General features: G+C 42.7%; 1 protein-coding gene across 1 annotated transcript in view; it reads left to right on the top strand.

Annotated features, from left to right (window-relative positions):
* cox10 (cytochrome c oxidase assembly factor heme A:farnesyltransferase COX10) overlaps positions 1–19,744 on the top strand; it is a 36,911-nt gene extending 17,167 nt beyond the window's left edge. Inside the window, exons 5-7 of the mRNA XM_020630766.3 lie at positions 13,167–13,237; positions 17,228–17,460; positions 17,947–19,744. Coding sequence (XP_020486422.2) covers positions 13,167–13,237; positions 17,228–17,460; positions 17,947–18,377 — 735 coding nt within the window. The 3' untranslated portion in view covers positions 18,378–19,744. The remainder of the gene's footprint in view (positions 1–13,166; positions 13,238–17,227; positions 17,461–17,946) is intronic.
* Positions 19,745–21,621: the final 1,877 nt, after the last annotated feature.

Below are 21,621 nucleotides of genomic sequence, written 5' to 3' on the forward strand. Positions count from 1 at the left end.
TCTTTCTATCAGAATCTATCTTAAGCCCTGAGTATTCCATTACATCAGACTTGTGTATCCTGCAGTGGTTCGGAGCATTGGTTGTGCATGTCCTTAGAAATGAATGCTACTCGTCCATGAGATGCAGTATGCATATAACGGCCAGTAGCAGTGTAGAGATGAATGGTGATGAGACCGGAAATTACAACATCAGAGACACCAGAGTGCCGCTACAACAATGGCGGAAAGAAGAACAGTTAACAAATCATGTCTGCAACTACCCGCACTGTGATTTGTTATATGTGATTTGTGCCAAAACATCTGGCAACAGATCATTTCTACTTCGGTGTTTAATGTCGTCTGATTTATGTGGTGCTCCCTCTAGAGGAATCCTCCAGTAACACAAGTTGTACATATAGTTGTTTACCCACATGCGTGGTTAAAAAGCAAGTATATTTGAGCCCTTACATTTACCTATTCAGTGTAGAGGTTCTTGTATGTCTCTAGGACACACTGTTGCCCTTGTACCAGTCCCTGAACTCATCAGCTATTGCCTGATGTTGACCGACAATAGCTATATTTATGATGTGATGACATCACTGATGTGTACACAATCTCTTTGTCTTACACCTTTTTCAGGACTGAAGTAGTCAGATACAAAAAAAAATATTGCTTGAATATAAAAAAACATGGAAGTTTAATAGTTTTACAGTATGAAAATAGTGGTGTTTTTGTTGTTGCAACAATGAAGACTGCACTGTTTCAGGAAAAAAGACATGCATTCAGGGCATCAACCTAAGTCACTACATTGATGTATTTGTCTGCATTTTGTTGTTAATTTTCCACAAAACTCAAGACTTCCCTCTCTATCTGAAGGTAACTTAGCCAAAGGCAAGTTAGAACAGTCTTTGTCAAGCTGAGATCCGTGGATAATTAACAAAAGCTGGCCTGTTTATGGCGTGCCCGTGAGCCAACACTGAATGCTAATTTCATTCTAATGGAGGAGCGTTTTTGGGGCAGGGGTAATCGTTGCTGGAAAACAAATATGGTTACCAACAGGCACCAAGAATGAAAGGTTTTAGGGATTATAAATATCTCAGTTTAACAAAGTCTTGGTTTAATAATTTGATGATTAAATCGAATCAGGGCTTCACAAGTGCAGCAGATGATATTTTAGTTTATAAATATAATTGGTTTGATATGATGTGATCATTCGATGGCATATGGAGGATTAAATGAATTAGCCTTTCCATCCTTCCAATGGTAAACGAGGAATATATTATTCCACCGCTTGGTAATAGGTTGATTAATTAAAACCAGATTTGCATTTATTTGGTCATTATCATGTCTCAAATCAACACATAAAGTTAATGTGTTTTGTTGTGTATTAGCTACAACTTTGATTACTTTAATAATTTTCTCTATCGCTGCCATTGGTCCCATCTCCCTGTAGTCTTTAAATAAGTATGCATTACAATGCACCTCATCTATTTATGAAAAGTCTCAAACTATTGACAGTGCTCTGTATTGCTGAGTATTATGGAGGCAGAAACCCTACATGGATACATGGATTTAAAGTCAATTTTTTAATGAGTACATACTTCAGGATCTACTCCAGTCATCTGTGAGACCGGCTGAATTTCTAGTTGGCATTTCACTCTGTTAAAGAGCTAGCCTTAGCACATAGCAGGGAGTGACTGATTAGCAATATTTAAAACTTTTACATGAATTGATTTTTCCAACCTCTACTCGATTTAGACTGTCATTGCTCACGAGTCTGTATTTTATGTAATTGCCTCCGTGATTTCAGCTCCTTTACTCTGCCTTCTTGAATTTTAAGAAAGGCTTTTAGCTGTTCTCCAAGGACTATTATTCAGACTGAATTCCCTGAATCTTAACTGCCACCCATGTCTTTAGTCCTTCATTATGTAATCACACAGCATACCTTGAAGAGTTCAGGAAGTCACAGGTGATCTTTGGCATACAAAAAGAGGTTTTGCCTGACATTGGCTTTTTTTTTTCCCTTCTCATTACAGTCACGTTAAAAAGTAGATATTTAAAGTGCAAAGACTGAAGACTTGAAATATTCCACACTTTATGAATCTAACTTGCAGCACAGTTTGATGTACTCAGTTCTCTTCCACTTATTCTTCTGTAAACACAGCCACGATGTATCTCCTCATCGCCTCCTGTTATAGGTTATAGGCCCTTAAATCAATGTGATCCATTGAATAAAATGTGCTTTTGCACTAAACACACTGGAATCTTTTTACTTTATATTTGGTGAAAAACTTTCCAATGCACTTTTGTTCTGGGAATGGCAGCACCCACAAGCACAACAGGCTTAGTAAGTCTGCCTTTGTGTGTCTACCTTAGTGTAGCATTACTGTTGGTCCACCTGTCCTCTTTCACTAGCCAATCCTCTCTCACCTGCGGAAGTCATCTTGCTTGGTTGGGTGTGGACCCCCCGTCTTTCTGTCTGTCAAAGGAAGCACTTCAGATGATGACATGGCAGTGTGTCAGACTCTGTCATGTAATAACGGATGATTACATTTCAGATGACAGACCAAAGTGTGTGTCTCTGGGTGTGTGCTGCTTGCACCAACTCTGCCTCACTGTACCTGGGTGTACATATCCCCTTGTCTTCATATGTTGCAAAGCTTGCTAAACCAACATCGAGGTAAAATATAGAATTCTTGTAGAACTTAACCCCCTCTATGCTTTACATCTTGATGACTTTTCTTTCTTTGCCCAAACAACCTGAAAACCAGCCTTCAGAAATATCGCTGCATCATCGGCATACATACCATACCAAATATGCTTTGAAGTGGCTTCTGCCATTAGTATCTCTATCAAAGATACACAAAATTTGTCCTCTTCCTTTACAATATTTTCCATGCTGTGAGGGAGACCATGTACACTTTTTTAATATGCAATTTGTGCTACACTCTTCTTTTACGGCGTCATTTATCTGCCCACATGCTTCAAACACAGCAGCTATCAAAAAGGCCTTGAAGCTCAGCATGTGTGCGTTTTGTCTCTGAACACTGTTAATATCACCACACAGCCGCTCATTCAAGTAGAGGGAAGTAAGCACTGCTGTTCCCATTCATTTTACACCCACACAAATACAATCAGCCTGAGAATGATAGACATCGAGGTGCTCGAGTAGTTATAACCCACACTTGTGTGTATTTACCCTGAACCTCTTTGTCTCGCTAATCCAGATCCTGGGGATTAAACGTTTCCGTTATGCTCTGTAGTGGTACTGTGAGGGGAGGGTGGGGGGGTTTGTCCTGTTCTTTGCTCTTTCTCCCACTTGTAGACCTTTTATCTGTATGTGCTCTGCTAGTAATTGCTTATGAAGAGACGGGGTGGCTAGAGGAAGAGTGGCTCCAATTTCACCAGCCCACAATTGATAATGGTACTTCACTGCTTTGAAATGCTGCCTCTGTTTAGGACTGCTTCATCCTTTATTCAAATATACATTGATCTTTAAGCTTTATTGGTGAAAAGGTTGTACGACTAAATCGTTGCTGGGGATCGACCAAAGCTCTAGATTTATGCGCTCACACTGTACGACCAGAATGTCCAGCACAACTTGAGAGCTCACGCTTAACGAGAAATCTGTGACGGAGCATTCACAATCGTCAGTCAAGTTTCCTTTGAAATCTCCCATAGATGGAGGTTGAAGTCAGTTCCTGTGTATTACAGATTTAAAAACATATTTTCTACTTTTCAAATGCAGCTTACCTCAGGGTATTCTTTATTATTTTAAATTGTTGGCTGCAAGTGAGGAGCCAAAAGTTACTTTTTTCTCTAACTCCGACAACATTGACCTCTAGCTTCTGTATAAAATGATCTTCATATACATATTTGGAAGACTTTTCTGATGTACTCCAGTTGTCTTTTGTTAATCTGTTCTTGTAGACACATTTTAAGCATCATTGCGAGTCACCTTAAGGAACTGTGCAGCCTCTAACTCTTCCCCATCCGACACACTGAGAGCTGTCTCATGTGAAATCCTGCCAGAAAGAATTTGTCTCACATTTTAAAGGAAAGATGGCTGACATCTTACTTTCAGACCCTGTCTAGCAGCTAACTGGTTTGCTTTTCTACTTAAGGGGATAACAAGGGAGGCGCGGGGACAGAGAAGATGGCAGAAAGAAGGATAGTTCTCGGGGGGGCAAAGCTCCAGTGGTGAAAGAGGAAACACTCTGACAGGAACTTTGTCACTCTGTTCACACACATTGCCATCCCATTTCCTCCTGCAAACAAGACTGGAACTCGCAGATAAATTATTTACTGCTGCTTTTTGTCGCTCTTTACTATCTTTTCCCTTGCGTTGAGTGTGTCAGCAAATTCTCCAGCTCGATATCAAAAAGGGTATATCTTTTACTTCTTCCAAGTTTGTCTTCTTCAAGTGAGAGGAAAGGGAATAAGAAGTTAGGCACAGCAGGAGAAGTTTTAAGGTAGAAAACCTAAACTTATTTCTAGTTGAAAGTCAGCGATGAAACGCTTGAAAGAACTTTTTTCTACTTCCTTGTACTTCTTGGGGCCAGTTCAGAGCGTGCCCATGATATTAACCATGTGCTCTCTTTTGTCTTTTCATACTTGGATCAAAAAGTTTGTGAAGCTCTGTAAAACTTAGCTGCAAAAACTCAAGATTTGAAACATGCAAATTTACCAAACTGTCTTTGCACACATCTTTCCAGTTTTCTCTCTTCTTGCCCGTAACCCTCCTGCTTTGCACTCCACCATGCTGAGCTGCACGTGCATTATCAGGAGTCTAGTTTACAGAACATGCTGGCGAGGAGAAAGCGAGGGAGAATAAAAGATGCTGATTGAAGAGCGTAAAGCCCACCTTGTGTTCAGTTTGTTGCAGCTGCAGGATGTTTTCACAAACAACCTTTCCTTGGACAAAGCAGGCGGTATATAAGATCGGTGACCCATGTCCCAGAATGCAAAGAACTCACCACAATCTGGAGATGAGTGAAAACAAAACCTCCAAAACAAACTGAACTGTTGTAACAGATTTGTTTGAGAATGTACAAAGCCTCAACTGCTGTGTTGTTTTTTTTTTTTGCCATTGGCATCTTCACAAATCCAGGTGAGAGTGAAATTCAGCTAGTTGAAGCTCCCCAGCTCACTCAAAGACCCATGTGATGGATACATCACAGCTAAACAGCTGAAATGAACCCCCATGCAGCAATCATGACTTGTGGGATATAAGTTGAGTCCAGATAAATTTGATACCAGGGCATGCCTCTACATGTTAATGTCTGCTGGAGACCTGGGCTTTTATTTTACAAAGGTCTATGAAGATCAAGTGGACGTTTAAGGAACTGCAGGTTCTGATATCTTGCATTTGCTCTATTGTTCAGATTGGTTTAAAAACCAGCTTTTCTCATTACAGGCATCCTGTGTTGTTCCATAAAAAAGGAATGTATTTTCTGTATAAGACGACATCAAGAATTTGAACTAGATATCCTTACATGTAGAGCTCTGAATAGATGACACTGTCTGCTCTCTGCACACAGAGAACCTGGACCTCACTATGAGTGATTGTCTCTTTCTGAGGTCCTCCTCATTTTGATTTGAAAAGGCTTGTTGAATGAGCCTTACTGAATGAAGGGTAGGACTTTACCTCGGGTCACTGCCTCAAATACAAATCTGCCAGAGGTGCTGACGGCTGCTGTCATGTTTAAGGGAACAGTGAGGGCCTTCATATGCAGCCACACTTTTATCACTTCTCATTTCCAAGAGATGCATTTCTTCAGAATCATCGGGACTGGAGCAGTGTCAGAGCAGTATTAGAGCAGACACACACTCACACACACACACATACTCAGTCTCTTTTTGGTCAGACACAGCTGCAGAAGAAAAACCTAAACACTCACATTCCCTCAAACATACACACTGTCATGCACATGCCTCTTTTCCAACTGCAGCCAAAACTGTTGAGAGGCTTTCAAACTGTATGTCATGTCAGTCACACCCGCGCAGATATTTGGGAATACCCACTGATGGCGGAAAAGGACTGTTTATTTCTCTTTAAACAAGTGACCACACACTCGCACAGACTCGGTTTTTATGTATTCAGCTTCCACAGATATCTTCTTCCATAGTGGGTCTGACTGAATAGAGAGCAGTCAAGAGTGTGCAGAGTTTAAGGTGATCGGGAACTGGATTCAAATCCTCTTCATGATTTAACATTACCACCATGTGCGCACATTTCCGAGTGGATTTTGATTTCATTATCTTTTATCTTTTTGCGAAAGAGGGTGCCATGGAACTGAATATTCACTGTCATGCCAAACTGCCTCTTACTTAGAGTTTAACTTGTAGTCTGAATCCTCCCTCACACTAGGAGGCACTGTGGCCTGACATGCAGCAGCATTACTGATGCACACGCACACACACATTCACACTCACACAAACGCTCACACTCACACAAACACTCAGACAAGCTATGGCAGCACTTCTCAAAAACCAGACCTCCTGCCTTAAGAGCTTTAAACAGTCTTCTACACCAAACAGAAATAGACAACACTCATTTATCTTCAGCTTTAAATCAAAAACTTGTCTTTATTTATGGATGAAAAGAAGCCGTCTGTCGGTGCTTACTTTGATCAGACGAGTTGGAATAATAAAAGCAGCATGCAAGAATAATCCTCTCTTTTTAAACATTTTTTTTCACTTTGAAGCTCTGTCTGTCCGCTGCTCCTTTCGTCTCTTCATGACTTAGACATTTAGACTACAGCGTGCTTCCACAGTGCAGTAAGCGTTCCCAGATCCAGCCCGTATCTCCACAGGCAGAGGGACTGATTGGGGCAGAGGTAACGTGGCTCTGCTCAGCATTAATTGGCTGATTAACATAAGGACAGTTTAGCACTTCACTGTCCCACACTCAGGCCATTAATCAAGGGAGAGGCTGTGCCAGCTGAACCGCTGCCAACGGCTCCACATAGACCACTAAAAAGAGAGGGAGGAGAGGTGTGGGCTGAGCTCAAAGGGAGATGTGATCCGCTGTTTGGCCAGACAGAGAACTGCAGTCTGTACAGCGGTGCCGAGGAAGAGTGGAAGGAGACTTCAGTGTGTTATTAGAAAAGGACGAAGTTTGGGTAGTTTACTCTTGACCAGATGCAAAATATAACAAAACGTCATATGATTTTTCACACATAAGAGTCATACTGCAGACGTGGAAACTGGAAATTCTGTGCCATGATGAGAACGACATAGATTGTGAATATTTTCCTGATTTCTTCTCTCAGGAATTGCACAAACAACTTGAGCTCTTCATGTCAGATCACACCTTCTCATCCCCAATCATTTCATCACGTTAAAGCTTCTCAGAGGGCGAGGAACCCTCGAGAGACATCTGCCAGCTGTCAGACACATCTCTCCTGGTTCTATCTTCACCTCTGCTGCGGGTAGTGGGAACTGATTATTCGTACTTTTTTGCTTGTTGACATAAGGCGAAGTAAAGGAGATGTCCTCGGCCCACTTATATTTCAGAATCCAGTTCTATTTACATTTAAGTTTTGACATTTTGTTAAAAAACATTTTGCAACCAAACAATGCAGACTGAGGAAGAAGAAAGGCCCGACCTGAGGTCTAATTCAGGTGATAACTTTTCTACTAAGGAGGGGCGACCACACCCATATATAGATTTCAACATCTATAGGCTCACCGGAAGAAGACGTTTGGTCAAAACGTTGGAATTAAAACTTTGTGGCATTTAAAGAAGTGTGCGTGCCTATCTTCTTCCTCAGTCTGCTGTTTTTTGCACTGCCAGCACTTCCGTGATGTTGCGTGTGTAACTACCTCCTTTTTTGTAACCAAGTAATGCAACAACAATATTTCTAAGGGGTCCTTCCAGTATCATCCTTAAAGTTCTGCTTTTTCCTCATGTTGTATTTATGGGATTTGAAGATTATAAAATTAGTTTGGTACCTGAAAACGTTCAGGTAAATCTATTTGAAAGAGCAGATCTATACCATAGTAACATTTTTTCTAATTATAAGCCACCAGCTAGTCTTTCTTTAAATGACAAAGCATGCTGCTCGTCTCTTCCTCTGAACACTTTTAACTATTTTCTTTCCACCTCAGACTTTTGAACACCTCTGCCCTCCACTTAGACATGCACACGTTCTTGCTAACAGTGAAATGAGTACTTTTAAAAAAGTGTTAAACAGGTTCTTCAGGTAAACAGTGTCAAATCAAAGCATTGCTCACATAACTCTGAGACTATTCATTTGACTCCAGACGCATCAATAGCATTTTTGTGAAACACCTTCAAATGACCTCAATCTGCCATACCGTGTTGTTTTTGTGTTTGCTGCATGTGTCGCCTGTTTTTGTTCGGTTTCTTTTCTTTCATTTGACTTCTAAACGTCGTGACTGTCTGCCAGAGCCGCTGAACCGACTTCTGAGGGGGAGCTTAATCTATGTAAATCTTTTGGCTGCTTGTTTGTCAAGTGGTTGATCAGAGACGGTTCACAGTCGGCGTCGAAAGAGGGCTTTGAGAGCCCTCGTGCTTTTTCAAGTAGACTTGGCTCGCCATGCATTGGAGAACCCAGCCGCCCCTGTGGATGTTTGATTCTGTGGTTGAACTCCAGTGTGCAAACAGGTGACGAGTCTGACAAGTGTCTTTTTTTGTTGGGCTGAGCTCGTGCACCTGGGTTTGTCTGTGTGAGCCGAGAGAGACGCGCTGTTTAGACCAGCTGATGTGTCTGTGAGTGGAAGCCGTACAGCTGCTCAGAAAATAAGGAAGGCTGCTCAGAGCTGTGTGTGTTTTTGTCTCTGTGTTTCGGTACAGTCTTGCATTTTGGGTAAACAGAGTATGCATAATTTATAGTAACTGTATCGCCCTTTTTCGGAGCTTTGCTGCAGTATTATTGCAAACATTAGTTATCACTGCTTCATAAAAGCTCTTAAAATGTGTTTTTTTTCCTCATGGGGATAAAAAGTAATTTTCTCTCCCCAGTTGACTTAACTGTACAAGTTTACTAACTGAAATAATACACTTTTTACACTCTTTGACAAAACCATGCAGTCCTTTAACTCCTCCTGTTCCAGACACCCATCAAGCATATCATGTTACAAAACCAAGAGATCCTCGGTTTCTTCTGTACAAGAGGAGGAAGTGCACGCCTGCAGCCTGTTATCAATCGAGCCCCAGTGGTTGGCGCTGGATCACGTTTGGTCTTTGATAGCTCCGAGGATCTGGCAGCTGAACACCCCCCTCTCCTTCGCTTCTCGCTTTGGTCTCGCCTCCTTTCCGACCTCATCATCTGGCTGATAATTGTTCCTATAGTTATGGGTTTAATGTGTGTGTGTGTGTGTTTGTGTTCATAAATGAAAGCAGCAGCAGACGCCATGGCTTCCGGTTCAGTCCACACAGTCACCTCTGTATTTGGCGTTTATTCAGACATCTTTCCTCAAACTATTGTTATCCGATCCTTTCTTTGTTTGCTGTGGTTACATGGAGCTCCACAGATCAGTGCTTTGTCACAGAGTGAATCATGAATGAACTGCGGAGTGCTCAATGTGAACAGGAGTCAGCTGTTCAATGTGACGTATCATGGTGTCAATGAATGATGCAAGCGGAGATGCGGTTCAGAATAAAACACAGAAAACTAAGAACTGGAAACTGAATCACTCTCCTGCCACTCCCACAGCTCTGTGTCTCTGTGTGCATATTCAAACAACTGGATACATCTCTAAAAATAACTATGAGGGACAGATATCAAGTTCTAATCCATGCAATAAGTCATTTAACTTCATAAAAATCTAACGCTTACGGGAAAAAAGATTTGCAATTTTTAAAATGCAACAAACTCACGACTTAGTACAATACATTTAGTTTTAAAATCATTGCTCCGTGATCATGTAACAATTACAGATTTTTTGGTATAACATTTTTATTTCAAATATTTCTTGGCCTAAACAGTTATAGCAACATGTGACAGTATTTCCAATATTATACTCAACATAATCAGTATTCACATTCATGTAGAAACTTCAATTATGAGGGAATGCCTGCTTTGCTTTTTTGCATTTTGTATGGGCATTGTAAAGGAGATCCAGGACAGTGGATAGAGTCAGAAATCGGGAGAGAGTGAAGGATCCACAGGTCGGATTGTCTTAATTAAACAGTGAAGTTACCTGGACTCAATGAAGGTAAAGGATTAGTTTTGAGGTGTAAAAACTGATGGACCCTTGAACCCGACCTGCAGACCTACCTGTAGCAGCACACGTGCATGCTCACAAAGAAAACACAAATGTTCCGATCGTTTTAATGCCATCGCTGTAACACATGGCAGTGTTGGGCGGAAATAATGACATGTGGCTGAGAGAGCTGCTGATGTGAACCAGATGAGGAGCTCTGACATAAAAAGAGAGCGAGAGGAAAGAGAGCAGAACTGGACAAACTGTGAAACGACAGCATAGCACACACAGCAGGGAGGACTGTTTGTCTTTGACGTTGACATCAAATCATCCGTATACACGAGATACTACTTCATCATAACAATGGCAACACCGTCGTTCTTCTCTTTGGGAAAGTTTCTCCCCTTTCTTCTTTTATTTACTGCACAGGTGCATTAAAAAACCTGTGGGGGCTTAATGCACAGAGCAGCGCTGGACACAGAAACAAGCTTTTTATTTATATGATGTTCTTGGAAACTAAGTAGATCCTTTTTTATGGCAGTGGTGTTGCAGCGGGCTTGGCCCCGGGCCCGTGTGTGAGGCCTAGTTCAGCACCACTCTGCTCTGGCTCGGCCACAAAGTGCATTTCTCTCTCTCTCTCTCTCTCTCTCTCTCTCTCTCTCAGGCAGCCCCTGACCTCCTGACGCATTTCCTGACCCAGGAAATAGAATTAACACCTCAGCCTGGGCTTTTGGGGTCCCACAGACTCATAACACAGCTGTCCATTAGCCGGGCCCAGTCCAGTCAGAACAAGCGAGCAAGGGCTGCGCTGCAACTGAACCAGAGATGGAAACGGGAAGCAGGAGATTGGCTTTGGAGCTGGGAGAGAGCCGAGCCCATCGCCTGTTTTAATGCCTTCCAGTGCTTTAATGGTTCAAGTGCCTCTGCAATTTAAGCAGAAACTGGAGCCAAATAAGGAGTATTGTTTATCCCCGCTTTGAGAGGTGTTCAGTGTTCTTCATTAACTCCACTCTATGGCTGCTGAGGGGTTCGACAATCACAAAATCACTGACCGATTGAACTACAGAGTTGCTATTTCTAACTTTAGATTGTGGTTATTGAGCATTAAAGTTGTCTAGCAAACATTTTTAATTGGAGTATAATTCAAACCAGAAAAACACACTAAATAAAGCATTTTAAAACAACATTTACTTATTCAAAGCATGTCCAAGGGGGCTGCAAGCTGAGCTGCCACTTAAATGGTCTCAGCTGGTTTCTGTGAATTCACTTTTTTAAGTTATGATTACCCAGTGTTCACGGTTCAAAGACCAGACGGGGCGCGCTGGTGGCGCAATGGTTAGGGCACGCGTCCCATGTATTGAGACCCTCAAGCGGTAGGCCCGGGTTCGCCTCCACCCGTGGCCCCCTTCCGCATGTCATTCCCTCTCTTTCTCTCTCTCCCTGGTTTCCGACTCTATCCACTGTCCTCTCTCTGCATTAAAGGCACGAAAAGCCCCAAAAAAAAATCTTAAAAAAAAATTAAAAAACAGACCAGTAAAACACTCAGAAAGCAGTTTCAGGTCTCTGCAACACTCCTGGTGGACATAGGATGTCCAACGAGGAGGGCTGCCAGCTGAGCTGCCATTTAAGTCTGATTATTGACATCATGTAAGCATTTGCAGTTAAAGATATTTCCACATCTGGGTCACAAGTTGACCTAGTGGTTAGTTTGAAAGCTCCATGTACAAAGGCTGTTGTCCTCAAAGCAGGCGGCTCGGTTTTGAGTCGGACCTGTGGCTTCTTTCCACCATATCATTCTCTCCCTCTCTTTGAGTGCATTTCCAAAGTGAATGCTTGTTAACGCTGTAGATATTTCCGTATTTGAAACTCGTCTCCAGGTCCCACTCGGTGTTGTAACATATCTTGTTCATCCAAAGTTAACGGTGCAGCACGCTCTAATGATCCTTAAAATACAAATCTATACCATTGAAATTCTGCGCCTTCCTCCAGAGGTTTTTAATATTATGGTGGCTTTCAGATTTTCAAATGTGCGATATATCTGGGTTCTGGGGTTTTAAAAAAGAGAAAAGTGGATTATCTGTTTATTAGATATTTAATGTGGACCATATATCTGAAGATATGGATCTAGATATGCTGTAGTTTAAGTGCTTTATCTGGTTTCTTCATTAGTCAAAGGCTCTTATGCTGGCAAGCACACACATCTATGTGCAATTGCTCACTTACACACACTATTACACACACACACACACACACACACACACAGATTAGCCAGTTCCTGCTTTTAAGCACCCCATGTGTTTGCATTTTAGTCACACATTGCCAATCTCATGGGAGCACTTTGAAGGGACTCCTCCAGAGCAGATCATAAAACGGGAGTGTAAGTAGTTTTTCAAATAGTTGTATCCCAGAACGCCCCCAACAACCTCCACCTCCACCTCCCACCCAACAGCTCCGCGCTCCACCTTCCACCTCCACTCCATATACTCCACAAGCAAAAGGGTGAAAACTTGGCTCAGAGATTTTCTACGCTCCCCACTTTATGTTTCTCTCCAGATGTTGCCGGAAAAGATTCACAGAGACAGCTAAGGTGGAAGTCATGTGGTCTCAATAAATTTACACGGTTTATGTATATTTCTGTGAACACCGGGGAGTGTGAAGGCAAAGATTAAAAAAAGAAAATAACATGCTGTCTTTTTCTTTTCCATCCACTCCTTTATGATTGTTTGCATCTTCTCGATGAGTGCTATAAAACATTTGGTTGTGTGCTTTCTTGTAGGCAACTTTAGCACGTCAGAATTGCTGAAATGTTGCATTTACTCCCACCACATCTGTGCCTTCTGAGTTGTCGTGCAGAAGATGTGCAAAAAAAACAACAGCAGCATCTGCAGCGTTGTCTGCTCAGACACAGAATTAGATATTATCACTGCTCTATGGTGAAGTGTTAGCATCTTCAAGATGAACATGTTGGGGGTTGTGCATTAAAACATGTTTTTTTTTCTTTTTTGTCTCCACAGTACTTTGAGGTGCCATTCGACTCCAACATGAACCGGACAAAGAACCGTCCACTCGTCAGAGGACAAATCAGGTACCTGCGTTTTAGTATTTGTGGGTGTTTCGGAGAAGCCAGACTATTTTCACAGTGGTTGCATTTTAAAAAGACAGTAAAAGGTGACTAGACAATGACTGAGAGGAGAGTGACACGACAGCTCAGCGTGAGTCGGAGTTCAGCTCAGTGCAGAAGCAGCTAAGCATCTCTACATGACAGCCAACGAGTCTCCAAAGCTGCCCTTTTTTTTTTTTTTGTACAATTCATCCTGGACAGATGACAAAGTCTGCTCCTGTTTTCACACTCGCTGACCTTATTCTTACCTTGTCCTGCTGAGGGAGCATGAACTAACAGCTTGTGATGCCAAAGAGAATGTGTGTATCCAGGCAGCATTCGACTCAAGATCGCAGCTTAAATAAGATGTCAGCCACATTTGAAGCCATCTCTCAGCTTTCAGTTATTCTGGTCCTCAAACCAATTACAGCAGTGCACGCTAGAGCAGTGACCGCTGCTTTACATCTGTCAGGTGCAAAAAACAGCACTTTATCAGATAAGGAGAGATGTGGGATGAGGTTGAGGTCAGAGTGTAGTTTACCTCCTCTGCTACCTCCTCTGTTTAGATCTCAGATAACCTCTGTATCAGTGCTCAGTGAACTGAGTGTAACTCTGGATACGCTTGTCTCTAAATGCCGCTTTAGGGGACTGCCACCTTTAAGCAGCAAGACAAATAGATATTCACTGATGCATGGACTAAAAGAACACACACACACACACACACACAAACCAACCAACAACATGCCACAGCTTGTTATCGTCCATGTCAGGAAACTGCTTTCATTGCAATTTACAGTGAAAGCTTCTTTTTTTATTTTCAGTTAGGCACAACAACCTACTAACAAGAGAATGAATAACAATCCACATACGCATCAGTACCTCTGGTTCCTATTGATTTATACCAGTAACATATAGCCATTATTGCATACTGATGTTGTTTGTAGATTTTGGTTTAAATTGTAAAGCAACTGTTTATGTCGACACTGATTTCTAAAGCTCTTTCTAAATAATCAAAAGGGGAGTTCATATTCATCAGATTGTGTTCATGGATGAACAAGTAGCCATGTGCAGTAATAAAGCATGTTGAAGATGCAACCCATCGTGGTGCATCGTGATATGGAATCGAATAATTGACAGGATCATTGAATCGTGATTCCGGTGAAGCTGCACAGCGATCGTGTCTTTATGACTCAACAGCTTGTTAGTACCATAACTGGACTTTGACCTGCTGCTATCTCAGCCCAGTTTGAGGAATTCTTCCCTGACATGCTGTTTAGAAGTGGACTCTGGTGCTCTTGAAATGTTGATTGAAGACGTTCTCTCTATCCAAACACTTCTCTGTAGCTCTCAGTCGGTCCCTGACGAGAGGCGCGTGTCTGTCTCTAAGAAGAAACATTAGCTCTCTCTCTCTCTCTCTCTCTCTTTGTCTCTTCGCTCTCACTCGTGTAATCTTGTGTAGAGACAGCGAGCAGATGTGAGGCGGGACTGTCCTGTCAAACAGAACATGGGACAAGGCCACATGTTAGCCCAGTGATGCTTTCCACCACATCTGTGTTACTGCAGAGTCTGTGTGTGCATGATGGTAGTCTGTATGTCAGGACTACAATAGTGTATCATCTTTCCCACCTTTGAGTCTTCATCTGCATTAAAGGCATGGCAGCCCCACCCGCCCTCCTCTCTTTGTAGTGGTCTTGTTCAGCCACTTCCTAGCTGACTACCACTAAGCAGTAAGTAGGAGGGTACTGAGGGCAAACTCTTAGTTATAGACTGCAGTGATTCTCAACTGGTGGGTCGGGACCCATTGGTGGGTCGCGGTGCTGGCGTGTGCCTGGAAAAAACCTGGTGTCACGTAGTTTGTCAAGCGCTTTAAAACAAAACAAAACACATGTTTCTTTTGTTCAGTTTGTTGCATCCGTCAGATGTTTCGCATCGTCTGAGCTACAAAACATTTGATGGAATCTGCAATCTGAGATTTAGGTCGCGGCTTTTCAGAGAGGAGTTGGTGGTGGGTCCTGAGGCTAGACGAGTTGAAAACTACTGATGTAGAATAAGGTACTGATAGGAGCTAAATAATGACTAATAAGCCAGTATCCTACTAATTAGCATGCTAATAAACAACTAGTTAATGTTAAATATTGTGACTTTAATTTCCAGTGTTACCAAAAATACATTAATAAAAAAGAAACATAGAGGCCACACAGGTACTTTGTCACGTTTCTATTTTAAGGACTGTTACTGACACAGTCAGAATCCTGCAGATAGCAGAATGAATAATACATCCTGTAGCTTTTACTGGAACTGCAAATGGTTCAACGGTGCATTATGCAGTGATTTGATTTGTAATTGTTTTAGTTGAAGTTTGAGCGCACAACCAGAGCCCAGCTAAATGTTCCCTAGTTCTTATCTAATTTTCTCACCTCAACCTCTCTCCTCTGAGTTTAACCATCTCATCCACGTGTAACTTTTTCTTTGTCTCGTTGCTATTTTTAATACATTTGGGAAGGGACACTTTTTCATGGGATGTCTTGCTGGATGAGACATTTAAGAGTTTCCTCAGATTAACAAGTGCTCCTTCTTTGCTGTCATTACTAAAAAATCTGCGTAAGGTTTTGTCCGTTTTGTCTTTGTAGGTTTTATAGCCTATCCCCACTTTAACAACGTTCCCTTGAGCTGCTGTATTTTCAGTCTATTACAGATTTGGAAAGTCCAGAACTGTTGTTTTGCACAGTTTGTTTTTTCCCTTTCATGACTTCTCGACCGATAACAATAGAATCATCCTGTTTCTTTAAGAAATAAATCCTGCTTTTACTTTGTAAGCTCTGGTCTTCCTGTGGGCTCTAAGCATAGACTGTAACATAGACGTCGTCTCAGTGACTTCAGACGTAAAAAGTTATTTGTATAGATTTTTTATTTGTACCTGGCAGGAATCTTTATTTCTGCTTTAAAAGTGGACATTCTTATGTTTTTGAGTCAGCCTCATGTGGGCACTCAAGGAACTGCAGTTTTTTTTGCACTTGCACTTGGTTTCATTTTTACAACGCTGGAAGGTTGCTGCTTGAATCTAACCAGAGGAGCACATGTTTGCCTTTCTTAAGACTCTGTTTCACAATGTAAGCATTGGCCATTACACCCACCTCAGGCTGTGTGACCCCCCCCCCCCCCCCCTCCTGACCCCCACTGAGCTAACTCACAGCCACATTGTCGACAGCCTGCACGGCCCCACCTCAGCCCACATGAAACAGACATAACACCACTAATCACATTAATACCCCAATCTCTCTGCTGGGCGACACCACCACCAAAGAAAAAAAGAAGAAGAAGCCGTGCTTGCTTTTTGAAGCAAAAGGCCTGCGTATGGTCAAGATTTTAATCTAGCCCTCTCTTTAATTTATGGAGCATTTACTGGTGAATTTGAACCAGACCTCGCCGTCACTGCTTTCAATAAAAGACATGAAGAGGAGGAGGAGGAGGAGGAGGAAGTCTTCATCCGGCTAAAAGCCTGAGCCGCAGTGGTTTTTCTTCAGCTAGTTTTGATCTCTGGAGTGTGCACATGCTCTTCATCTTGTAGGGCTACTTTTATTCCTGGCAACATCTTATCAGATGAGCTTCCTCTGAGCCTCCCGTTTTGAGACTCAGCCATGCACGGCTGCTGACTGTCAGTGAGTGTGTGGCCCCCATGGGTCTATATATATATGTGTGTGTGTGTGTGTGTGTGTTGACCATGTGGAACTATCTTTGTCTTATCTGCAGTCTGCACAAGCCCACAAAACTTTATCATCCTGAAGTTCCCATGGCGGTGATGGGCTTTTGTCTGAGCTTGATCTTTATATTGTATCCCACCTTCCCCCCCCCCCCCCCCCCCCCCCCCCCCCAACCCTCATCTTCTAAACTTTCCAACTGTGTTTTTCCCTTCTCTTTTGATTGAACCGATTCTTACATTCTGTACTTGTTTCTTTTGTCCCTTCTTCTTATCAGTCCCCTCCATGCGGTCTGCTTTGCTCTGGCCTGTGGAGTTCCCGGAGTCACTCTGCTCACGCTGGCAGTAAACCCCCTCACGGGCCTCCTGGGCGCCCTCAACATCTTCCTCTACACCTGCTGCTACACCCCACTCAAGAGGCTCAGCATCACCAACACCTGGGTGGGAGCTCTGGTGGGTGCGATTCCTCCTGTCATGGGCTGGACGGCTGCCACAGGTTGTCTGGAGCCAGGTACGACTCACAATGTCAGACACCAGGAAGTCACAGTACCAAATTTTTTTGAACCAGGCCCCCCCAAGTAAGATGACGAAAACAGCAGGTCATTATCAGGAAAATTCACCGCAGGGTAGCGTGTGAGGTGATGAGGTTTATATCCAACCTTAGTGCATGTGAAGATGCTTTATACTCTTTGTTGATACTATGAAAACACATCCAAATACTCCAAATAACGTTGATATGAAAGGTACAATTCTTGTAAAGCTAAAGCCTCTTCAGAGGACGTGTCGAGCTTCAGTTATAGACGTACTCATTGATCGCTATGGAAAGATAAAGATGTTACTTTAAATCCCAAAGTTCACACAACTTTGATTCCAGCACTTGGCCTTTAATTCTGCTTGCTGAGTGTGAATTAGAGGCGCAGCACATTAGTTTAAGTCCTTCACACTCGCTTCATTAATCCTCTCCCTCCCCTCCCCTCCCCCCCCTTACCTCCTCCAGGTGCCTTGTTGCTGGGTGGTTTACTGTACAGCTGGCAGTTCCCCCACTTCAACGCCCTCAGCTGGAACCTGAGGGAAGACTACTCCCGCGGTGGCTACCGCATGATGTCCGTCACCCACCCGGCGATGTGCAAGCGGGTGGCCCTGCGTCACAGCGTGGGTCTGATCGGCCTGTCCTCCCTAGCCCCCGTTTTGGACGTCACCACCTGGACCTTCCCCGTCATCTCCCTCCCCATCAACCTGTACATCAGCTACCTGGCCTTCAACTTCTACCGCAAGGGAGACCGCAACAGCGCCCGCAAGCTGTTCTTCTGCAGCCTGTGGCACCTGCCCATGCTGCTGCTGCTGGCGCTCACTTGTAAGAAGCCCCGCAAAGATGCAGAGGATCCAGCTCTACCTCCAGCTCCTATACCCATGACACTGCAAAGCTAGTTAGCCTCACACAGTAGATAGAGACCCCTCGATTTAACCACTTGATGTTCTCAGAGCAGCTGGATGATGGACACATTATTTAATCTGCGTTTAATTGAACCCAGAGGTGCTCGGTGCAGATCAGGAAATGAGACGGAAATGATCGGATCAAAATTAACAGACAACACAGAATTATTACATCAGGTTGTAATCATTTCACCACTCACTGTATATATTCTGTATTTATTTATGTAGGGGTCCAGCTGTTCCCTCTCCATGTTGTACACGACTGATGTTAAATGACCTTGTACAGTGTAAATTGCTCCTCTGATTTCTCACATGGAAACTCTGTCTGCAGACCATGCATTGTACAAATGCAACACAGAGGAAGAGAATCTGACTATCAAAGTTAGGGCTGCACCTGACTACCTATTTACCAGTTCAGCGCCACACAGAACTCCAGTGTAAGTCTACTCAAATCTTCTCCTGACTCATGTTTATTGATGAGCAAAGGCTGTCCAACAGGCATTCAAAATATTCTATAAGTGGGGTCCTCGTTGTTGGATATTGAACCTGATAATGGATTCAGCAGCTCAGCCCCCAGTCCCCTAAAACACACTGCCAAAGAGCATCAGAAAAATCACAGATTTCAATGTGACTCTGCTTCTTTGAGTAGTTCTATCAGTTACATTTGCTGCGTTTGTTCCTTTTCGGGGAGGAGGGGACTGACCTGGATAAATCGGCTTACTGTAAAACCTCGTGAAAGAGAAACAAGCAGGGAGACTTAACCGCAAAACATTGTCGCTGCAGCTCGGCTCACAGCCCCTCCTGACGTCCTGAGCCGACTGAAGGTATCAAAGATGTTTGATTGCTTAATTGAGTGTTTTGTTTTGTTTTTTAAACCAGTTTTGATTAACTGGTCAGCTTTTTTTAGGAGGGAAATGTGCCTCCTGGTGGAAAAAGTTTGTGAACAATGAAACTTTGCCTGTCAGGCTGTCGATTTAGAACTAACACAAAACGCGAGCGTACTCTGGGTCTTCTCCACTTCTTCTTCCAATCATGGACTTTTAGGGGACAGCCCTAATGGAAATGTTATGTAAGGATGTAAAGTTTGTTTTTCAGAGTTTACATATAGGACACCCATATAAACTTATTGTGGAGAAGCTATTGTTTGAAAGTGACCTCAGCCCTGTTACTTAAGTTCGGAAGTTCGGATGCCTCATTGTATTTGTGCTGCTCTGCAAACGCTCTGATGGCTCATTTATCTAATGCAACACGGTTAATTCAACACGGTTGTGACGCACCAAAACAAAGGGGGGATACTTAACCTCTGTGAGAAACACAGCGGGGAATATTCTCTTAACAATAAAAACACGTCATGATTGTGATTCTGTCTTCTGTGTCATCATTTACTCCTCCGATGTTTGCACTTAAAAGTCTATTTAAAAGTCATCAGTTGTGTGGCGTATGGTGGAACCACACACACACACACACACCTCCAACACGCCTCGTTAGGCGGCGGTGCAGGCTCCACCTAATATTTGGATTTAAGTTTCAATTAAAGCCTTAGTGGATCTGCTGCCTTTAAGCACCAGGGCCACCTCTGCACCTGTCACTCAACATGTGCGCCCCTTCCGCCCTTTACCCCTAGTTTTGGTATTTGGTTACATTTCTATCACCGCACTCGCAGAAACAAGCGGCCCCTCTCCCCCCCCCCTCTCGCTGCCATCCTCCCTCCATAAAAAGAGGGGGGGTGAGGGATTTAGCCAAGGCCGGGAGACCTGAAACAGGCTTCGACATCCTCGTAAAGTGTCCGACCGGATATCAGAGGGTGAAAGGCGAGCGATGGAGCCAGCTGTTACAGTCAAGAGAAAACACACACATGTACACCCAAACCTGCACTTGGATTGAATGTCGGATACAAAACCTCCACGGATCAGTGTGTGACGGTCTGTCCTGGTTTACGACATCCGCTCCTGCAGGGACCCGGTGGTGGCTTTTGGTGCTGTCTGGTCCTGTCAGCCAGAAAGTACAACTTCACTCCATTTTTCAGATTTCTTCAGGGTTGCACTTTTGTTAAATATCACTTCTGATGCGGATATGGTTGAGCTTAAAAATATATCTTAGTCGTGAGTGATCGGCCTGAAGCTGAGTGGTGTCTTTGAGCTGCTGAAAGTTTAGTTAAAAAATGTCATGGAAGTTATTCAGGAACTTAAAGAAATTCAGATGTGTCTCAAAAGTTTTAGGACAAAGTGGCTTTTTTTTTTTTTTTTTTTTTTAAAAGGCCGCTCTCTGCTCTAAAATGTGTTTTCCATTTTTGCAAATTCACTTAGATGCTTGAGCCTTATTTTCCAGAATTGTACCCTGATGAAGTCGATTTAAATCTAAGATCATGTTGCATATCTACGGTCAGAAATTTGTGACATCACATCTACTTTTGGAAGCCGGGAATGGCGAGATACACAAGTGCAAAATGGAAACTTGAAACCTTTACTGCACAAAGAATGGACTTTAAAGTAAAGTTGGAAACAGCCTTCGGTCACATAATTAAACTTCTGAAAAATTAAAGATTAGCATATTTAGTCTTTTTTTTTTAGTAAAGCTAAAGAAATAAATGTTTCTTTATTTTTTTTGTGAGACACAAACTTATTCAAGCACTTTTATATGGACATTGAATTCACTTCATTTGACAGGGACGGTGTCATTTAATATAAGAGTATTAAACTTATCTACTTCACAGAGTAGCTTTTACTATTTTCTAACTGTTGTCCCTTGTTGGAATATAATTCAGTGTTTTAGTCAATTATGCATTAAGATCATAAAGTTCTGCAAGGCACCATTTATCACCTAACATTAAAGAACAATTCAAGACTTTTTTATTTTGCTAATTCATGAACACCATTTCTTACTTTTCTCCTTTATTTAACTTCCTTCCATGCATTTAAAAAAACACTGAGGTCTCTCTCTTTCCCTTTGCTAATATCAGGTCATTAAATCACTCGTGTTATTCGCCGGTTCAGAGTCTGAGTTTTAACGCCAGAGTCAACAAAGTGAAGAGTAAAACATATGATTGTGTAAACAGGAGACGGTCCCCCGAACAGCCCCGGAGCCACAGCTTTTAATGTCCTCACTTCACAGGAGGAAATACAGGACAAGAGCTCCGATTCCTCCGAACCCAGCTCTGAAATCTCAGGATGACGGATGACCTCTGGCCTCTCTTCAAAAAGGTTGGTGGTTGCAAAATAGAACCCAAAGAGCTGCAGTG

Source organism: Labrus bergylta, chromosome 21 (genome assembly GCF_963930695.1).
Source record: "Labrus bergylta chromosome 21, fLabBer1.1, whole genome shotgun sequence".
Taxonomy (NCBI): domain Eukaryota; kingdom Metazoa; phylum Chordata; class Actinopteri; order Labriformes; family Labridae; genus Labrus; species Labrus bergylta.